The 21,111-nt window shown below is 32.7% G+C and overlaps 2 protein-coding genes across 5 annotated transcripts in view; both read right to left on the bottom strand.

Annotated features, from left to right (window-relative positions):
* Positions 1-4,619, bottom strand: part of Kuz (kuzbanian) — a 148,606-nt gene extending 143,987 nt beyond the window's left edge. For all 3 annotated transcript variants that reach the window (XM_064050296.1, XM_064050297.1, XM_064050298.1), the window contains exon 1: positions 4,275-4,619. In XM_064050296.1, coding sequence (XP_063906366.1) covers positions 4,275-4,335 — 61 coding nt within the window. In that variant the 5' untranslated portion in view covers positions 4,336-4,619. The remainder of the gene's footprint in view (positions 1-4,274) is intronic.
* A 302-nt stretch (positions 4,620-4,921) lies between these two features.
* Positions 4,922-21,096, bottom strand: LOC135125017 (rab-like protein 6). Of its 2 annotated transcripts, none has more exons than XM_064050295.1 (6): positions 20,720-21,096; positions 20,202-20,670; positions 13,225-13,878; positions 12,869-13,173; positions 5,700-5,917; positions 4,922-5,632 (listed from the first exon to the last, which is right to left on the bottom strand). In XM_064050295.1, the coding sequence occupies exons 1-6, from the start codon at positions 20,856-20,858 to the stop codon at positions 5,456-5,458; spliced, it is 1,962 nt and encodes a 653-aa protein (XP_063906365.1). In that variant the 5' UTR covers positions 20,859-21,096; the 3' UTR covers positions 4,922-5,455. The 2 variants fall into 2 exon arrangements, with proteins under 2 accessions (XP_063906365.1, XP_063906364.1); XM_064050294.1 differs by having other exon boundaries at positions 4,922-5,650; positions 20,720-21,095.
* Between the last annotated feature and the right edge of the window lie 15 nt (positions 21,097-21,111).

Raw genomic sequence — 21,111 nt, 5'->3', positions numbered from 1 at the left:
CAAATCCAAAAAATATGAATGGGATAATAAATAACAAGAAGAGACTCATGATATTTTGTACATTTTAGACCGGATTTATTCATCAAAATTTTGTGGTGACGTCATAAATTTTTTAGCGGGATGAGCAAATACATTTTGATCAAAAACTTACCATGCTTATGATAACTTTAAAACATCTTCAAGATTTCAAAGCATTCGGTTTTGTAGTTCCTGAGTAAATCGGAAAAATAAATTTACGCATTCATTAATTTTTTTGAGTCACCCTGTATATGCAAATCCAAAAAATATGAATGGAGTGGTAGATCACAAGTACAGACTGATCATATTTTGTACATTTTAGATATGATTTATTCGGCAAATTTTCGAGCTGACGTCATCAAGTTTTTGGAGGGGATAAGCAAATATATTTTGACTAAACATTTATTATGCTCTTTATAACCTTAAAACATCTGCAAGATGTCAGAGCATTCCGTTTTGTAGTTCCTGATTAAATCAATAAAATATATTTAGGCATTCATTAATTTTTTTGAGTCACCCTGTATATGCAAATCCAAAAAATATGAATGGAGTGATAAATCACAAGTACAGACTCATCATATTTTGCACAGTTTAGATAGGATTTATTAAGCAAAATTCTGTGGTGACGTCATGAATTTTTTAGGGGGGACGACGAAATGCATTTTGATCAAAAGTTTACCATGCTTGTTATAATTTTAAAACATCTTCAAGATTTCGAAGCATTCGGTTTTGTAGTTCCTGAGTAAATCAGTAAAATAAATTTGCATATTCATTAATTTTTTTGAGTCACCCTGTATATGCAAATTCAAAAAATATGAATGGAGTGATAGACCACAAGTACAGACTCATCATATTTTGTATATTTTAAAGATTTATGATGCTCTTTATAGCCTTAAAACATCTGCAACATTTCAAAGCCTTCGGGTTAGCAGATTCAAAATTAAATTGCAAAATGTTGTTTTATAATTTTGATTTTTTTTTTCAAAAATCTGGACGTTTCGGGTAAAAACTCAATTCGGAGTCGTAAACTACATATGTAGGACTATATTTCTTCGTCTTCTAGGGGTCATGAAAGATCGAGAAAACGTAAAAGTAGAGAGTCGGCCGACGGACTCGATTACAATACTTCCTTTGCTTACGCTCGGGAAGTAAAAAACAAAAACACTAAAAGCTGAAAAGATCTTTTCAAGTTCATCCAGCAACAAAACACCAGATTCTTTTAAATTTATCCGAAAATACAACACCAGGGGACCTAAAATTAACTGCGAACATTTTAAACGTAGGGTTTTGAAAACTTTTTGATACGTCAAACAACCCCGTTTTTTTTTTAAGAAATTAAAACAATCTTGAGGTTCTAGGTATTCCTGTGTGGAAAGAATTTGAAAGTGCTTTGGAGTCTCTAGTGTCTTTTCTTATAATAATTCAATTCAATTTCTTAGAGGATACATCATTCGCCAAAACCACTCTTACCTTAGCAAGTAGGTACTAGCCCCGCCCACCCACCCTCTCTTTTTTTAGAAAGTATGTCATCTGCCAAAATCACTCTTATCTTAGCAAGTACTAACCCCGCCCACCCACCCTCTCTTTTTTTAGAAAGTATGTCATCTGCCAAAATCACTCTTATCTTAGCAAGTACTAGCCCCGCCCACCCACCCTCTCTTTTCTTAGAAAGTCTGTCATCTGCCAAAATCACTCTTATCATAGCAAGTACTAGCCCCGCCCACCCACCCTCTCTTTTCTTACAGAGTATCTCATTTGCCAAAATCAGTTTTATCTTAGCAACTATTGATGATTAACTTTTACGAAAAATGATGAAAATTTGGAAACATTACGAGTTTACTTATATACACAAGGCAGGAACTTTTTCTAGTGTTTAGTGGGTAATGCTTTAATGGATTTTTCTTTTGTTGGTTTTGTTTTTGTTTATAATTTATAAATATCTTATTAAATGTTTTTTTTTGGTTTATTTATTAATGAAAAATAATAGCTTGTTTTATTAATACTAATGCACGATTAAATGACTACTAGATGTTATAGTTATTGTCCTTGAAAAAAGGTGGATTTCCATTATTTCGTAATCTACATGATTAAGAATTTTTTTAGTTTTTTCAGACACCCGGTATATTTTGACATACACATAACTATAGTTATTTTTTGAAATTCCGATGCCACGTTGCCACGTTATTAAAATTCTATTGATTTTTTTTTAGAAATTGAAGAGTTACTTTTAAAATCTGTTGCAATATCTAAAATGGCTTGCACTTTGTTGTGGTATAAATTAATTGAGTCTTAATATACAGGGTGTTTATGGAAAAAATAATTCTTATCGGATTCAAATATCAATGTACCAGTTTTTCAAATAAAACACGCTGTATTTAATTACTGCATTTTATTGTATTGTTTGTTCTCTTTCTTTCACTTAAAAAAAGTGAACAACAAATATAGGGTATTCTATTTCAAAAACTGAAATATGTTTCGATATTTGAAAACTCGAATACTTCAGATTTTTTTTAGAAACACTGTATAGATTAAAATGTACCATAATAAAAATTCAACGAAATTAGAATAACGTGGCAACGTCGCATCTTAAGTTCAAAAATAAACTGTACTTATACGTAAAGCTTAAGAAGCTAATGAGAATTTGTAAAAAATAGTTGATGGCCAATTTATCACAGGGATTTTCCAAAGTTAATTAGTGTTCTTAATTGTTTAATTATAAAAATTAATTATATACCCATTTCTGGTATCTGTTTTCTCAGTAGCAGTTCAACAATTTTTCTTAATTTTCCAGCAAGATAACAACTAAATAACCTTAAATTGTACGAAATTAACGTTTATGACGTCATTCCAAAACGTTATTCAGTAAAAACAGTCTGCAATGGTATGTACACTGAACTTTCTCCAAGCCTGAAGAACAATTAATGAGGTATTTGGTGTAATTTACAGTTTTTCCTTGAATAGTGAACATCGTAAATGACGATTTTTTAACAAATTCACGTCACACATCCAGAATCGGTCAGCTGTTCTATGACGTCATCAGGAATCCAGTTTTACCGGAAAGGAAATTCGCAATCGGGGCAAAGTACAAAAAATCGCAACAAGAATACATTTCCTAAATAATTTCTGTTGTGAAAAGTTACGATAATATAATTAGCAAATATTTTCTTTACAATCCTTAACAGCGGGGACTCAGTGTTATCTGTGGCGCTAATCTTTAATCTTAGAAACCGCAAAATTTATCTTTGAACTAATACCAAGCTTAAAAAAACATTTTTCGAGTGCACACCATACATAACAAGTTGTGGCCATTTTTTAATTCCCCTGTACAAAATAAACTGATTAGTTTGTTGTTCAATAATAAATATTTAGACTAATAACTGATAATGTTTTAATGAAAACTTGCAGGGCCTGTGTTCATGTGAAAGAAAGAATCCTTTAACATATATGATTTCATTTTTTACCAATGATTAGCAAAATCCACTGAAATGACGATTTGACATTAAATAAAATCATCGATGACGTTATAACCTTGTCGGATTCAATTACAAAGTTTCAAATTTATTCCATAAATATAGTAGTCTATATTCTACTATATTTTTTCATTTTTACAGCCAATTTTTTCTGGACGCTGTTCCATATTTCCCGGGCATTCCATACGAGTTCGCAGTGGTTACGACGTCTTATTTCGTTTATTATTTTTACCCAAGATGTTAAAAGGAAAAACCGCAACTTATTTAAACCATGATTCCATTTAATCCATTTCTCAATATCCAGCGTCATGCATTTCAAACTTGCGGGCAAGAAAAAACCTGTAGGAAGACAAGTTGCAGCTTCACAACCCAAACCGCAGTTACACAAAAACGTAAAAATTATGTAAAACGGCAATTCTTGCATTTCTTCACAATTATCGATTCGTTTTTATGCTGGAAATTACGACATTTTCCTCGCTGTTTTGACTCATTGCTAAGTCATTTCTGTTACAAAATCGAGCGTTGTTCCCGGAAAGCGTAACGAATCGTTGATTAATTTAACAAAAAGTAGCCAACGGTGAAGATTTCTCGTCATAGAACATCAACTGCAAATAACAACAAACATCGAGTAGGCGTAACTTTTGACACTTCCGATGGGTCTAAATTGCCCCCCTTTGCCCTAGCGCTCCGCACATGGCGGAAAACACGAAAACGGAGCGTATTAACGGCCGCTTCGCCCCCGGAGGGCGAAAGTGCCTCGTTTCAACCCTTATTTCTAAAACTTACCACTTCGGATGGGAGGAAGTAAGCAAAGTAAAGGGAACAAGTAAACACATTCACTAAACATTGTCTTGTACAAAATAACCCCACAACACCACAAAAACACACCCAAAACCAAACTATGCCATTCCTAAACTTACAGCTGACTGTTCGGTTGTACACACAGCAAACCTTTGTCTTTGGCAACTGATGCGCATGCGTTTGTGTTCTTAAGTTTGTGATTGCTGTACGTCTTTTTTTTGGTTAACAATTAACTTACGGATCGACGTGGTTCATAGCGGGGTTTCTAAAGGGGGGCTTGCACGAAAATGCATCTCGACTGCACGCCGACTCAGACTGAAATGAGGTGCATTCGCATTCTTCATATTTGACAAGAATAAACTTGTTAGACGATGGTAGCGCCATCGTGTGGTCGTTGCTATAACGTGGCAGAGGACGCTGTCGCGTCTCGAATGGCGCGCTTATTTATGAGGTCGTAGACACTGCGTAAATAACGGAACTTTCACACCAATCGCGAAGCGAGCTTTAGTCACGTGCGTCAACCCGACACGTGTGACAATTTTTGGAATGTCTACAAATGTCTTAATCCCCACATGGATTCAACACCAGTGGCGTAGCACTTCGGGGGCGTGGGAGTCTTCACAAACCCAACAAACTTTTGAAGTTATTTATTTATTTCATAAAAAACACTGCGCTCATATTTAAAATCGAATATATTAACAATAGTCACATTAAAAACAAAACAAATATGCAGACAATATAAATCTTTAAAATTTTAATAGCGGATTATTAAACAATAAATGTAACAACAGTAGAGGTTGAAAAAATGCACAGTCGAACTCCACGTGGTGTAGAAAAATACGTCCGAAAAAAAAGTTAGGCACACATCCTGTTTGCAAGTAACACTTTGAAGTAACCAGAAAATACTTATTGACTTGGCAGCTACATATTTATTGTTTTACCCTAAATTGACATGAAAAGTTAATATTTTGTCATATTCTTCAGTTATAAGTTGGTTAATTGTTTGACCACATTGCAAAGCTACTAGCACATCATAACAACAATTCTGAATTCATATCACATGAAACAAATTTATTTCAAAATAACATTTGTAAACTGTATGAAGCATATAAAAGTGGAAGGCGCAGGCGCTGTTAGCAACAAGATAGTTACGTCACCGACGTCCGCTAGATGGCCTCGTACGCTGCATCGATAGGTGGACTCGCACTTCCGTTCAAAAACTCTTCGAGTTCGTCTTTGCGGGACGAAGTTTCGTCCCTGGATCTTCGCTTGTTTCTTCGTTCGCCCTTATTCGAGTCCTTGTGTTTTTCTTTTTCTCGAGCCTTGTCTTTTGATTTTTTGCTCTTGTGTTTTTTATCAGCCTGTGGATTGTAGATGGTTATAGGAAAGAAACGGGGGTGGGGTTGTTACCTTATCTTTGTCTTTTTTCTTTTTCTCTTTTTTCACTGAACTGGATGTGTGGTTCTCCTCGCTGTCGCTGTGCACGCTGCCGTTGGGAGACAGGGGGCTGTGCTTGGAGCTGAGGAGCTCCATGTGGACGTTGGATGACGTCACGCTCGTGCTGTCGTCGTACGCGGTGCTGTTGCTGTAGTCCAAGGTTTGACTCACGACGGAGACGTCTTCGCCCCCTTTGATAATTTTTTAAATAATAATATATAATATAGTAAAATTTATTCCATATTTTACGTTTAAACTGTGTTAAAATTTAGGATATGTCCAATCTAGTTTGATATTGAAAATGAATCGCATCCAACGAGTGTAACTAGTGAAATTTCAATTTATTAATGATTTTCTAAACTAAAATGTGTAAAACTTTGACTACTTCATAAACAAGTGTAATTTTTGTCTTTATTATATTTCTTATGTACTTTTTGAAACAATCATGGAAAATGTTCCTATAAAACAAGTGGCGAACATTCACTTATTCAGGCTCAACTTATTTTAAATTAACGATATATTTAAAAGTACCTTCTCTTTCGAAATTGATAACAAGACCTTGGAAATTACCATCTGTTAAATTACTATCATGGTGTTTATTGCATCTGGGTCTTTGATATAATCTTGATTGGGTTGAGATAAGGCATAATTTAATCTCATGTAAATTTTTTGTTGTGTGGCATAATTTTATATTGCTTATTTTTCTTTTTTTTTTGTGATTATAATTATATATCGACTATACAAAAAAAAGACACAGAAATACGAAAAAACTGGAACAAAAACAATGCAACAAAAAAAAGACAAAAATGCAAAAAAGTGATCATAAAAAGACGGAAAAAATCGTGGCAAAAAGCGTCAGAAACGACGACGAAGAAAATGTGATGAAAAAGGAGGCAAAAAAGATGGCAAAAGAAAGCGACAAAAAAATACAATAAAAAATGTCAAAAAAATACAAAGAGCAAAAACAAAAGACGTAAAAAAACACTGACAAAAAGCAATAAAAATCCGTGTTAAAAAATGGCGATAAAAAAGAAGGAAAACAATTGTCAAAAAAAGAGATAAAAATGGCGAAGGCAATACTGAGCCGGCAAAAAAAATAGGGTGAGCAAAAATGACAAAAAAAAAGCGACAAAAACTGCTACCAAAAATGAAGGGAAAAAAAATTCAAAAAAGACAAAAAAGGGGCTTAAAAAAGATGTGACAAAAAAGACCGATAAAAATCGTGCTAAAAAGGCTAAAAATGGAGTAAAAAAGAAAACGCCACAAAAAAATCGTCAAAGAAAAAGGTAAACAAAAAAAGACAATTAAAAACCTTGTAATTAAAGGTGATAAAAAAAGAGGAGTACAAAAAAGTAGCAAAAAATACAAGAAAAAGACCCCCAAAAAAAAAGAGAGAAAAAAGCGACAAAAACTAAGAAAAGCACGAAAAAAAAAACTCGAACAAAAACAATATAATAAAAAAGAGGCCAAAAAAATGCAAAAAACGGTCAAAGAAAAAGAAGAAAAAAATCGTGGCAAAAGTGTTTTTAGGTGACAAAAAAAAGGTGATAAAAAGAGGCAAAAAGATCACAAAAGAAAGCGACAAAAATACAACAATTCAAAAAAAAAATACAAAGAAAGCGAAAACAAAAGACGTAAAAAACAGTGACAAAAGAAGAAAAAAAATCCGTGTTAAAAAAAAAACTGCGATAAAAAAGGGGTTAAAAAATATCATAGAAAACGCGACAAAAAGATTGACAAAAACGCGTCAAAAATACGACACAAATGGCGAAATACAAAAAGGACAAAAAAGCGAAAATAAAAAAGCCACAAAAACGCAACTTAAAACAGGGCCCAAAAATTCGTCAAATAAAGAGAGTAAAAACGGCAAAAAATGTCAAAAAAGCCACAAAAAATATCACAAAAAAAAACAAAATAATGGGTAAAAAATACAATTGAAAACATGTAAAAAGGAGGCATAAAAAAGATGAGGAAAAATTCCACCAAAAAAAAAAAAAAAAACAAAAAAAATAGGGGGGGGGGACAAAAATGATGACAAAAGAAAGGGACAAAAAAAGAGGCGGAAAACGACAAAAATGTGTAAAAACAAAACGATAAAAATACGAAAAACTGAAACAAACAAAAAACCAAAAAAAGTGAGAAAAAAAAATCGAGAAAAAAGCGATGACAAAAAGGCAGCGACAAAAAATGCGAACAAAAATGAAGGCTAAAAAAATACAAAAAAGGGGCTTAAAAAAGACATTAAAAAAGGGTAGAAAAGAAAACGCGGCAAAAAAATTGTCGAAGAAAAAGGGAGACAAAAAAGGCAATTAAAAACCTTGTAAAAAAAAGTGATTAAAAAAGAGAAGCACAAAATGGTAGCAAAAAATACAAAAAAAGGACCGACAAAAAGCAACGAAAAAACGCTAAAGGAGAAGGCCGGGGGCCAAAAAGAACAAGAAGAAAGCGGCAAAAAGCTATGTAAGAAAAAACACAAAAAATAAAACAAAAAAAAGGAGTCCAAAAAAAAGAAAAATACAAAAAGCGATAAAATAGACAGAAAAAATCGTGGCAAAAAGTGTCAAAAAAGGTGAAAACAAATAAGTGAAAATAAAAATCCACAAAAAAGCGACTTAAAACAGGACCCAAAAATTCGTCAAAATAAAAAGAGAGTAAAAACGACCAAGAATTGACAAAAAAAGACACAAAAAAAATGTCAAAAAAAGCCACAAAAAATGTCACAAAAAAAAAACAAATTAATGAGTGTGTAAAAAATACAATTAAAAACGCGTAAAAAAGAGGCACAAAAAAATGAGGAAGAATTCCACCAAAAAAAAAACAACAAAAAAAAATGGGGGAGGGGGCAAAAATGATGATAAAAGAAAGGGACAAAAAAAGGCGGAAAACCGACAAAAATGTAAAAAAAAAAACGATAAAAATACGAAAAACTGAAACAAATAAAAAACCAAAAAAAAGAACAGAAAACAATTACAGCAAAAAAGTGCAAAAAAAGCCAACAAATAAAAGGTGAAAAAAATTAACAAAAAAGCGATGACAAAAGACAGCGACAAAAAATGCTACCAAAAATGAAGGCTAAAAAAATACAAAAAAGGGACTAAAAAAAAGACATTAAAAAAAGGGTAAAAAAGAAAACGCAGCAAAAAAAATGTCACAGAAAAGGGGAGACAAAAAAAGGCAATTAAAAACCTAGTAAAAAAAATGTGATTAAAGAAGAGAAACACAAAATGGTAGCAAAAAATACAAAAAAAGGACCGACAAAAAACAACGAAAAAACGCTGAAGGAGAAGGCCGGGGGCCAAAAAGAACAAGAAGAAAGCGACAAAAAGCTGTGTAAGAAAAAACACAAAAAATATAAAAACAACTAGAACAAAAAAAGGAGGTCAAAAAAAGAAAAATACAAAAAGCGATTAAAATAGACAGAAAAAATCGTGGCAAAAAATGTCAAAAAAGCTGACAAAGAAAAGATAATAAAAAAAGAGGCAAGAAAGAATGACAAAAGAAAGCGACAAAAAAAATTCAGTGAAGTCAAAAAATACAAAGAAAGCAAAAAGCAATAAAAATCCGTTTTAAAAAATGACGATAAAAGAGGGGTTAAAAAATATTAAAAAAACGCGACAGAAAAATGTCAAAAATGTCTCAAAAAATCGATAAAAAAGGCGAAATACAAAAGGGACAAAAAAAGACTTGAAACAGGACCCAAAAATTAGCCAAATACGGTGAAAAAAAAAAAGAAAAATAAAAACGTGGCAGAGAAGCGACCATTAAAAAAACAGTAAAAATGGCGACAAAAATGCAACAAAAAAGAGGCGCAATAAAACAGCGACAAAAACTGCTACCAAAAATGAAGGAAAAAAAATACAAAAAAGACAAAAAAGGGGTTTAAAAAAGATGTGACAAAAAAGGGTAATAAAAATCTTGCTAAAAAGGCATTAAAAAAGTGAATAAAAAAGAAAACGCCACAAAAAAATCGTCCAAAGAAAAAGGAGCACCACACAAAAGGTAGTAAAACCACAAGAAAAAAAAAGAGAAAAAAAACGACAAAAACCATAAGAAAAACACGAAAAAAACTAGTACAATATAACAAAAAAAATGGAAAAAAGCAAAAAAACGATCAAAAAAAAATCGTGGCAAAAAGTGTCAAAAAAAGGTGACAAAGAAAAGGTGTTAACAAAAAAGTGAAAATAAAAAGCCACTAAAAAGCGACTTAAAACAAGACCCAAAAAGTCGTCAAAATAAAAACAGTAAAAACGGCCAAAAAATTGACAAAAAAAGAGACAAAAAAAATATATCAAAAAAAAAGCCACAAAAAAAGTCACACAAAAAACAAAGTAATGAGCGGGTAAAAAATACAATTCAAAATAAAAAAATGTGGCGGGCCAAAAATGATGAAAAAAAAATGAGACAAAAAAAGATGCGGAAAACCGACAGAAATGTAAAAAAAAACGAAAAAAATTACGAAAACTGAAACAAACAAAAAACCAAAAAAGAACAGAAAACAATTACAGCAAAAAAGTGTAAAAAAAGCTAACAAAGAAAAGGTGAAAAAAATTGACAAAAAAGCGATGACAAAAGACAGCGACAAAAAAAAATTCAATAATGTCAAAAAATTCAAAGAAAGCAAAAAGCAATAAAAATCCGTGTTAAAAAATGACGATAAGAGAGGTTAAAAAAATATTACAAAAAACGCGACAAAAAAAATGTCAAAAATGCCTCAAAAAATAGATAAAAAAGGCGAAATACAAAAGACACAGAAAAAGACTTGAAACAGGACCCAAAAATTCGCTAAATACGGTGAAAAAAAAGAGAAATAAAAACGTGGCGGACAAGCGACCATAAAAAAAAAACAGTAAAAATGGCGACAAAAATGCAACAAAAAAGAGGGGGAATAAAAGAGCGACAAAAAAAAAACGACAAAAAATATGTCAAAAACGATAAAAATACGAAAACTAAAATAAACAAGAATGCAAAAAACTGACAAAAAAAGAATAGAAAAAATTACAGCAAAAAAGTGTAAAAAAAAAGGGAACAAAGGAAAGATGAGGGAAAAAAACGAAAAAGCGAAGACAAAAGACAGCTTCAAAAAATGAAGGAAAAAACAATGCAAAAAAAAGATGTGACAAAAAAAGACCAATAAAAATCGTGCTAAAAAAAGACATTAAAAAGGGAGTAAAAAAGAAAACGAGACAAAAAAAATTCTTCAAAGAAAAAGAGGGACAAAAAGGCAATTAAAAACCTTGTAAAAAAGGCGATAAAAAAGAGGAGCATAAAATGGTAGCAAAAAACACAAAAAAAAAGGACCGACAAAAAAAAGAAAGCGACAGAAAGCTGTTAAGAAAAAACACGAAAAATATGAAAAAAAAAAGGAACAAAAACAAAACAACCAAAAAGGAGTCCAAAAAAGAAAAACACAAAATAATGGCAAAAAGGGTGACAAAGAAGCGAAAAAGATGACAAAAGAAAGCGACAAAAACACAACAATATCAAAAAGAAAACAAAAACAAAAGAGGTAAAAAAGCAGTGGAGAAAAAAAACCTGTTAAAAAATGACGATAAAAAAGGGTTTAAAAAATATTACAGAAAACGCGACAAAAAAAGTCAAAAATGCGTCAAAAAGAGTAAAAAAGACGACAAAAATGCTACAAGATAAGTTGTCAAAGAGGCGGAAAAAACGACAAAAAAGTGAAAAAAGCCACCAAACAAATGTTAAAAAAAAAACACAATAATGGGCGGTTAAAAATGTAATTAAAAAACGGGTAAAAATGCGATAAAAAAGGGGCACAAAAATGTGACAAAAATACAAGAAAGTGACCAAAAAAGCCAAAAAAATTATGAAGGTTGATTTAAAAAGAAGACAAAAAATAGCGGAAAAAAACGACGAAAAAAAAAGCGGAAAAACGACAAAAAAGCGGAAAAAAACGAGAAAAATAAAAAAAACTGGAACAAACAAGAAGGCAAAAAGCGACAACAAAACAGAAAAAGGCACAACAAAAAAAGTGTAAAAAAGGCGACAAAGAAAAGGCGATAAAGAATAGACAAAGAAATGATGACAAGATAGAGACAAAAAATGCTACCAAAAATATGGGCAAAAAGATTACAAAAAATACAAAAAGGGGACTTAGAAAAGGCACTAAAAGAAAAAGGGAAACAAAAAAAGGCGAAATAAAAAGCGCTCAAATAATAAAAAAAATGACAAAAAAGAACGTCATAAATACAATATGGGGAGGGGGGATTGAGGAGACAAAAATTACAAAAAAGGCAAAAGAAAAAAAAGAGCAAAAAACAAGAAAGGCAGTGTTCAAAACCCATATGCGTATTCTGGCTATGCTTAGGACGAGGAGACGCCCTTCGCGCCGCTGTCTATACGCGTCCTCATGCTATGTAGTTTGTTTCCACTGAACTTTGTTTTAAATTCGTGATATTCAAATATTTGTGTCAATTTATAACATTTGACTTCATTTTTGAAAGCTGGTTTCCAGATTTTTCATATCCAGAATTGCTCTCCATATTTTTTATTTTGATTTAAGGGATTTTGGAACCCTGAGGTTCACCAATTTGCATTTAGACGCATTACGTCAAACAGAAAAAAAACACACACCAACGTAGGGTTCCATTTTGTTGGCGATCACAGTTCAAGGCCAAATTTTGCATTTTTCTCCGGTTTTTAAATTTTATTTTTCAATCATCATGTTAAATTCTTTCTAAACCTGACTAGTGTTAAAAAAATTCCAAGGCATTCCTTATACAGTCTGGCAGTTCCAGTTCACAAAGTCCTTAAATTAGTACTAATCACCACCTTGGGGAATTTGCGGTCAAATAACTGTCAAAATAAATTTCATAGCCTACTAGGTGACTTTTTTTTTCGATCGGAGTATTTTTAGTTTGGGAAATTAGATAAACTCTAAAATCCATAAATCCACATTATTTAAAGCGGACGAACCGATTTCCCTTAGACTCTGGTTTATTTATGAATTTTTTAACGATTATCACAAAAACTAGAGAGTCATAAGGACGCTTGTAATCAGTCACTTCGATATAACCTCACTTTTTTGACATATACGTTTTATACGTCAATATTTTGTTGAGTTCTACGCAAATAAAGGTTTTTACCACTTTCTTCAATTAAATAATATAGTGAAGATTTACCTTCTGGTGACCTCCTCCACTTCGTATCAGCCCCAATCCAGCCATCATACGCGTCTGACGTAAGCTCCGAAATCTCCGAATTAATCGTGGAATCAAATTCGTCGTTGGTTTGCTTCATATCGTAGTCCTCAGGGGCAGTCTTGTCTCCCTCAATCTCGCTACTTTCGTCCGACCTCCCAATCCGCATCGGCGCAGGCGCTTTAAACTCAACCTTATAACTAACCTTCTTCGACGACGACCCCAACTCCTCCGGCTCAAAGTCCTCCTGGAGCTCAGAAACCAAAGGATTCCCAGTATCCGTATCCCTGAAAAAACACCATCACAACTTCGCCTCCTCCAACCCCACACACCCTCACGAGTCAGACTCATTCTCCTCCACCTTGGCGTTATTCTGGACGCTATATTGCACATCATCCAGAAAACTCCTATCGATTTGCCCCCCGTCCGGACAAAACTCCTCCACCGAAGTAATCGGGCTGATCTCCAGCCGCCTCAAATCCGGCACGCCGCCCTCCACCACCTGGTCCACCCCCACTTTGCTGATGAACCCGGAGCTCTGACTCGAGCTCTTCGACACCTGCGTCGGCGGCAGTTTCTTCACGCTGGGGTTACCGTAGGGGATGGGTTTGCCGGCCCCGATGACGATCGGTCCGCTCTGGGAGCGCTTCACGTCGCATTGCACTGGGTTTGCAGAAGACACCTGCTGACTAGATGCGGAAGTGCGCATTTGCTGGGCCGGGGGCGGGATGTTGGCGTTGGAGTCGGCGATTTCGCGCCTTTTTCGCACCAGGTTCTCGAGGAACTTGCCGTAGTTGGCCTCGTCGGAGTCGCAGAACATGTCCAGTTCTTGGATGGTGGCGCCGATTTCCATTTCGTTACGTTCGAGCTGTTTTAAGAGGGTTTCTTTCTGGAGCTGGAGGAAAGGGAGGTTGAAGAATTTGTGGAGGAGTTTGAGGCCGAAACCGTTGCGCATTGAAGATTCGGAGTAGCGGACTTGCGCCGAACGAGAACTGAAATGGTTTTTGGTAGTTATTGGACACATTTTTATGAATGATTCTATTTTCAATATACAAAAGTTTGAAGCTTTAAATGAAAAAGACTTCATACATATTTTTAAAAATTTTTGAGTGCGTCTAGAGTCACAACAATCTGTTCTACAAAAAGTGTATATACATTTTTTTCGTAAATTTGGGAAAAAATAAATATACATATCTCAGGAAGAATTCGAGACTCGGTATCCACAGAAAAAAAACTTTCCAAGTTTTTGATTAAATATTTAAATCGTCTTTAAAAACTGTATTCATTTATAAAATTTTATCTCAAAAAACTCTTCTATGCAATTTCATTTTTTTTTCTTCATTAAGAAACTCAAACCTTAAAATATATATACAGCGTTCCATTTTAAAAAATTCAACTTTGGTGTGTAATCTTTCCACGAAACATTGTCCATTTGAAAATTAAATTGAGGCTTCAATGAATTCTACTAAATTGGGTCAAAAATGTCTTCAATAATCCACCATAATTGCACAATTATTCATCACCACCCTGTATAATAATGTCTAATTATCGTTCTTTGACATTTGTGGAAATCTATTCACTATGCAATAATTCTACATGTGCAAAGAAAAACTTAATACATTAGAAAATATACAGGGTTTCTTAAATTTTTTTTGTAAAACGACAACAAAAAACGACAAAAAAACAAATAAAAGGCCGGAAAAAAGGCTAAAAAGATGACAAAAATGGAACAAAAAAATTAACAAATAACGACAAAAAAGACGACAAAATGTGATCAAAAAGATTATAAAAAAATTGGTCTAAAGAGTTTAGACAGTACTTCCCTCGCTGTCGGAAACTTGACGACTGCATGCCTATTGTGTTTTTTTTCTCATTACATTTTTGTAGTGGGAATTTAAAAAAAAATTGCGATGACGTCATCAACATTTTTGCAAGGACACGTATATCAGTTGGGATAGATGTAGTGTAATACTAAGAATAAAATTATTATATTCTCAAATTTTCGGGAAAATGAATTGGGTCGTTTGAATATTGATTTGTAATAATCAATAAAATAACGAAACAATTTACTCACGTATACCTACGTATCAGAGGCAACTGAAAATCGTGTATGTATAAACATTGTTAATTTAAGATGATAGGCGTAACAGCATACGTGAGAGCCAAACACAGAAACTGTAAACAAAACGACCGTCGGTTTTATTGCTTCGACTTCCGCTTATTATATAAAACATTGGGTTTTATTTTAATTCTTGACGGTGAAATTCACAATTGGTTGATTATAAACATGTCTATTTCACATTCGCGGAATCAAGTGAACGCATAAAACAAATGCAGGTCTGTAATGTTAAAGTCGATGTAAATAAGCGTGCTACCCTTATGTTTCAACCGAGTTTTTCCTTTAACAAATTTTGTGTCTACCAAATTGGGTTGGTTGGGGTGTAATACTAATAATAAGTGTTGCCTTTAATTTAATCAATAAAATAAATTGACTTCATTAATTTTTTTGAACCACCTCTTAAGAAAATCTAAAAAATATGAATGGAATGATAAATCACAAGTACAAACTCATCATATTTTTTGCATTTTAGATAGGATTTATTCAGCAAAATTTAAGGGTGACGTCATCAATTTTTTTAGGAGGGATGAACAAATACATTTTGAACAAAAGTTTACCATGCTTATAATAACTTTAAAATATTCCCAAGATTTCAAAGCATTCGGTTTTGTAATTCCTGATTAAATCGATAAAATAAATTCACGCCTTCATTAATTTTTTTGAGTCACCCTGCATATGCAAATCCAAAAATATGAATGGAATGATAAATCACAAGTACTGACTCATCATATTTTGTACATTTTAGATACGATTTATTCGGAAAACTTTTGAGCTGACGTCATCAGTTTTTTGTAGAAGATAACCAAATATATTTTGACTAAAAATTTATTATGCTCTTTATAACCTTAAAACATCTGCAAGATTTCAAAGCATTCGGTTTTGTAGTTCCTGATTAAATCAATAAAATATATTTACGCATTCATTAATTTTTTTGAGTCACCCTGTATATGCAAATCCAAAAAATGTGAATGGAGTGATAGATCACAAGTACAGACTCATCATATTTTGTACATTTTAGATATGATTTATTCCACAAACTTTTGAGCTGACGTCATCAAGTTTTTGGAGGGGATAAGCAAATATTTTTTGACTAAAAATTTATTATGCTGTTTATAGCCTTAAAACATCTGCAACATTTCAAAGCATTCTGGTTAGCAGATTAAAAATTAAATTTCAAAATGTTGTTTTATAATTTTGATTTTTTTTCCAAAAATCTGGACGTTTCGGGTGAAAAGTCGATTCAGAGTTGTAAACTACATGTGTAGGACTATGTTATTTTATACAATTGAAAACCCATTTACTATGTACAATTTTGAAGTGACGTCATCGCTTTAGTGGTGGGGATGATTCGACAAATTTTGGTTAGCGTTTTACCATCTACATGATATTCTTAATATAAGTACAAAATTTCACAACAATCGGTCGAGTACTTTCGGAGATTATCTGTCTAATAAAAATCCGGGACAACAGACGGACAGACGGACAGACGGACAGACGGACAGACGGACGGACAGACGGACAGACGGACGGACAGACGGACAGACGGACGGACAGACGGACAGACAGACGGAAATGGGAGACCTATTTCTTCGTCTTCTAGGGGTCATGAAAGATCGAGAAAACGTAAAAGTAGAGAGTCGGCCGACGGACTCGATTACAATACTTCCTTTGCTTACGCTCGGGAAGTAAAAACGTCAAAAAAAGCAGCAAAAGAGAAAAAAATATACAGTAAAAAAACACAAAAAAAACAAAAAGTTATATGACGAAAAAACATAACAAAAAAGCAATAAAAATTTGTCAAAAAAGATGACAAAATAAAGTGACAAAAAGCTCGAGAAAACATGACAAAACAGAGGCGCGAAAAACAGTAAAAAAAAAATAAAAGGGACAAAAAATGGTCAATAGAAAAGAAGTCATAAAAAAATGGAAAAAAACGAAGCAAAAAAGAAACAAAAAAGTATAGAAAATGGGACAAAAATGACAAAAACAAAACAAAAATGCCACTGAAAACGGCGGGAAAAATGCGTCAAAAACAGATGAAAAAAGAAAGCGACTGAAAAGCAATAAATGTGTCAAAAAAAAGCAACACAAAAACGTTTCTACACAAAAAGGAATAAAAAAGAAGGAAAAAAAACAAAAGAAACGACAAAAAATTCAGGGACATAGATTTCCTCGCTTTGATTCCAAAAATATAGCGTGTATATGGATCCGGGGCAAAATTTTAGAAATTATCGGCTCGAAATCTATTTTTTTTTTAATCATAAAAATTGCGATGTTGTAATTGGCGATTCTGGAAAAATCGTAGTAATTATTAAAGAATTGGGGCCAAATCTATTTTCTAGAGGTCAAAAACTAAAAAAAAAAATGTATTTGGTTGTCGCATTTTGGAAGTGCTCAAAAATTGGCCGAAATTTTTATATTGAAAAGTTTTGAATTTTAAAAGTTGCCAAAAAAAATCCCAAAAAATGCAGGATCATAGATTTTGTCACTTTGATCCCAAAAATATGGTGTGTTTATGGTCTCGGGCCAAAATTTTGGAAATTATCGGCTCGAAATCTATTTTTTTTAAATAATAAAATCTATTCTCTAGAGGTCGAAATCCACAAGAAAATGTGTTTGATTCATTTTTGGAAACGGTCAAAAATTGGCCGAAATTTTCATATTGAGAAATTTTGAATTTTAAAAGTTGCTAAAAAATTTCCAAAAAATTCAGGGACATAGATTTCCTCACTTTGATTTCAAAAATATGGCGTGTATATGCTCCTGGGGCAAAATTTTGGAAATATTCAGTTTGAAATCTATTTTTTTTAATCATAAAAATTGCGAAAATTCAATTGGCGATTCTGGAAAAATCGTAGTGACTATTAAAGAATTGGGGCCAAATTTATTTTCCAGTGTTCAAAAACTACAAAAAAATGTATTTGCTTGAATTTTGACAGTGGTCAAAAATTGGCCGAAATTTTCATATTGAAAAATTTGGAATTTTAAAAGTTGCCAAAAAATTCCCAAAGGACAATAAAAAATGCGATAAAAAAGTGACAAAGAATGGGACCAAAAAAAAACTCAAAAAAGCGACTTAAAGGAATTGATAAAAAAAAAACTAAAAAATCGCGACGCTTAAGAAGAAGGGGGAAAACACGGCAAAAACATGTCAAAACAAAAGCGGAAAAAAGACGAAATAGAGAACAAAAAAAGGGCTGGAGAAAACATGGAAAAAAGTGCGTCAGCGACAAAAAAAAGAGAAAAAAAGGCAATAAACACACGTGTTAAAAAAAATGCAACAAAACAACAACAAATAAAGTCTTAAAAAAAGCGACAAAAAAATTAAAAAAGTCAAAAAAGACAGTAACAAAAGACAATAAAGAAGGGGCTAAATAGATGACAAAAATGGAACAAAAGAATTGCCAAAATGAAAAAAAGGCAGCAAAAAAGATGGGAAAAAAGATACAGTAAAAAATATATATATAAAAAAACAACACAAGAAATTACGAAAAAACGACGACAAAAAAAAGACGACAAAAAAGAAACAAACCAAAAGAGAGTGACAAAAAACTGGGGAAAAACATGACAAAAAAGGAGCGGGGAAAACAGTAAAAAAACAAAAAAAGTGAAAAAAACAAGAAAAAAAAATAAACAAAAAAAGTATACAAAAATTGAAAAAATTTCGTTAAAAAGTGACTAAGGATTGGACAAAAAACTCAAAAAAGCGACATAAGCGAATTAATTAAAAAAAAAAAACGAAAAAACCGCGACGCTTAAGAAGGGGCTGGAAAAGACGGCAAAAATATGTCAAAACAAAAGCGGAAAAAAGACGAAAATAGATAACAAAAAAAGGGCAGAAGAAAATTCGCAAAAAATGTGTGAGTGACAAAAAAAGGGGGGAAAAGGCAATAAACAAAGATGTTTAAAAAAAAGCAGTAAAACAACAACAAAAAAAGTATGAAAAAAACGACAAAAAAAATGAACAAAAAAAAAGAGCGACAAAAAAAAGACGAAAAACCGCAATAAAAAGGCACTAGAAACGTACAAAAAAAAAAAGAAAAAAAAGGCAGCAAAAAAAGATGGAAAAAAATACAGTAAACAAAATACTAAAAAAAACACACAAAAAATGACGAAAACAACACAAAAAACAAGCAATCGAAACGTGTTAAAAAAAAGATGACAAAAGAAAGTGACAAAAAATGAATGAAATAAAGAAGCAACCAAAAAAATGGCAAAAAGACATAATATGAAATAGGCGCAAAAAAGAGCGGAAAACGATTAAAAAAATGTGTCAAAACAATAAAAAAAGCAAAAAAAAGAAAAGAAACAAGACAAAAAAGGGACATAAAAAAGGTGTCAAAATAAAAGGAGACAAAAATTACCAAAAAAGCTATAAAAACAGGTCAAAAAATAAAAAACGTTTAAAAAATGCGTTAAAAATGGGCACATCAAATATGGAACAAAACAAAAACGCAATTAACGATGTCCGAAAGAAAAATCAAAGAAATGTTAACATGAATTGGAAAAAAGACGAAAAAAAGGTTAACAAAAAAAACAAAAGACAATGAAAAACGTGTAAAAAATGCGATAAAAAAGCCAAAAAAAGATTACAAAAATGGAACAAAAAAAGCGACAACAAAACGGATCAAAAAAACCTAAAAAACAAAAATCGTGTCCAAAAAAAATAACAAATCAAAAACGATTAAAATAGAAACCTGAGAAAAGATGACAAATAAACCGAAAAAATGCTACGTGGGAAAATGGAAAAAAAGCGCAATAAAAAAAGCTAGTTAAATACGATGGATTAAAAAAAGTAACAAAAATACAAGAAAACACTGAAATAGAAAAAAAAAAACACGACAAAAACCGCTGTAAAAAAATCGGTACAAAAACATGTCAAAAAAATAAAAAACAAACGAAAAAAAAGTGTCAGAAAAGGCAACCAAAAGAAAGCTAAAACAAAAAAATGAAAACTTAATACTATATGTGTAGACTAACACTATTTTGCACATTCTTGATGATTTTTATTTTAATAATATAATTTAATTAAACCTTTAAAAACATATTTTTTTAATATTTTTACAGTCTGAAAGTTTAAGGTTGCGAAATTTTATTGTGGTTCTATTCACACTAATTGTATCAAATAATAAAATTTTTCAGACTACTTGTTATAACTTTAAAAAGTGAATGAAATAATTATGAAAAATCTAGTACCTTGCAATTGATTCGATGTAGAAAGTAACATGATCTGTAGTGACAGTCCTATGGTGTGCCATATCACAATGATTCGCTAAAATAATAACAGGAATGTGGGCAGGGACCTTCGGCAGCTCTCTCTGAACATAATCAAAAGTCCACGTTTTGGTCAAATCCATCATCATAATCACCCCATTCGTCCCTTTATAAACATCCAAAAACTCAGCATCCAGCGCTGGCTCTTCCGGCATCTCGATCTGCGAATTCTCTAGCTTCAAACCCTCAAACCGCTTTTTCTTCTTCCCACGATCCACCACATCCCACACCTCAACTTTGACCACATCATCAGTAGCCTTGTAGTTCCACTGGATAGAAGTGACTTGAATCTCCTCCGTTGGAATGTACTCCTCTATAAATTTCTTCCCTTGCAGGCGATGAAACAAACAAGTCTTTCCTACATTTCTGTCCCCTTTGATTACGATTTTCACTGAAAAAACGGTTGAAAAGTGCGAAAAGCCGCAACGGGTTTGACTTACTGTTATATTGCACGCCCCTGGCGAATTTTCTTTGTAGTGAGGAGGACATGGCTTGGTGGCTCGGGGGGCGCGAAACGACCGTAGAACTATTCGGGGAGCCATCCCCTTTACTTGCAAAGCGCTTTATGGCTGAAAACATGCTGTTTGGCACTTGTCACACGTCCATATGTTAAATGACGAAGATCTGGGTTCAATCGCAGAAAGACATACCAAAAGTCAATATTTGACGACACTATAGTGTGACAAACACGCTCTACACATGAAGTGTTATGTTCTCATTTTGGTTATCGCAATGTTTAAAAAATTATAATTATTTACGTGACCTTCGTCATCTGACATTGGGTTGACAAGTGACACTAGGTTCAGCAGGGCTGCCAACGCGAGAGGCAAGT

Source organism: Zophobas morio, unplaced genomic scaffold (assembly GCF_036711695.1).
Source record: "Zophobas morio isolate AGI-343-1 ecotype UQ-CSIRO unplaced genomic scaffold, CSIRO_AGI_Zmor_V1 ptg000008l, whole genome shotgun sequence".
Lineage (NCBI taxonomy): Eukaryota > Metazoa > Arthropoda > Insecta > Coleoptera > Tenebrionidae > Zophobas > Zophobas morio.
Note: the sequence above shows the minus strand (reverse complement) of the source record. Positions and strands in the feature narration are given on the sequence as shown.

Bases quoted from the DNA above. Each gene is read 5' to 3' on its own strand.
- LOC135125017 (XM_064050294.1), bottom strand. From the start codon at position 20,858: ATGTTTTCAGCCATAAAGCGCTTTGCAAGTAAAGGGGATGGCTCCCCG. The intron at 13,879-20,201 runs GTACTAGATTTT...AAACCATTTCAG, and splicing joins TACATCGAATCAATTGCAAG to TTCTCGTTCGGCGCAAGTCC. The intron at 13,174-13,224 runs GTGAGGGTGTGT...GTGTTTTTTCAG, and splicing joins GAGGAGAATGAGTCTGACTC to GGATACGGATACTGGGAATC.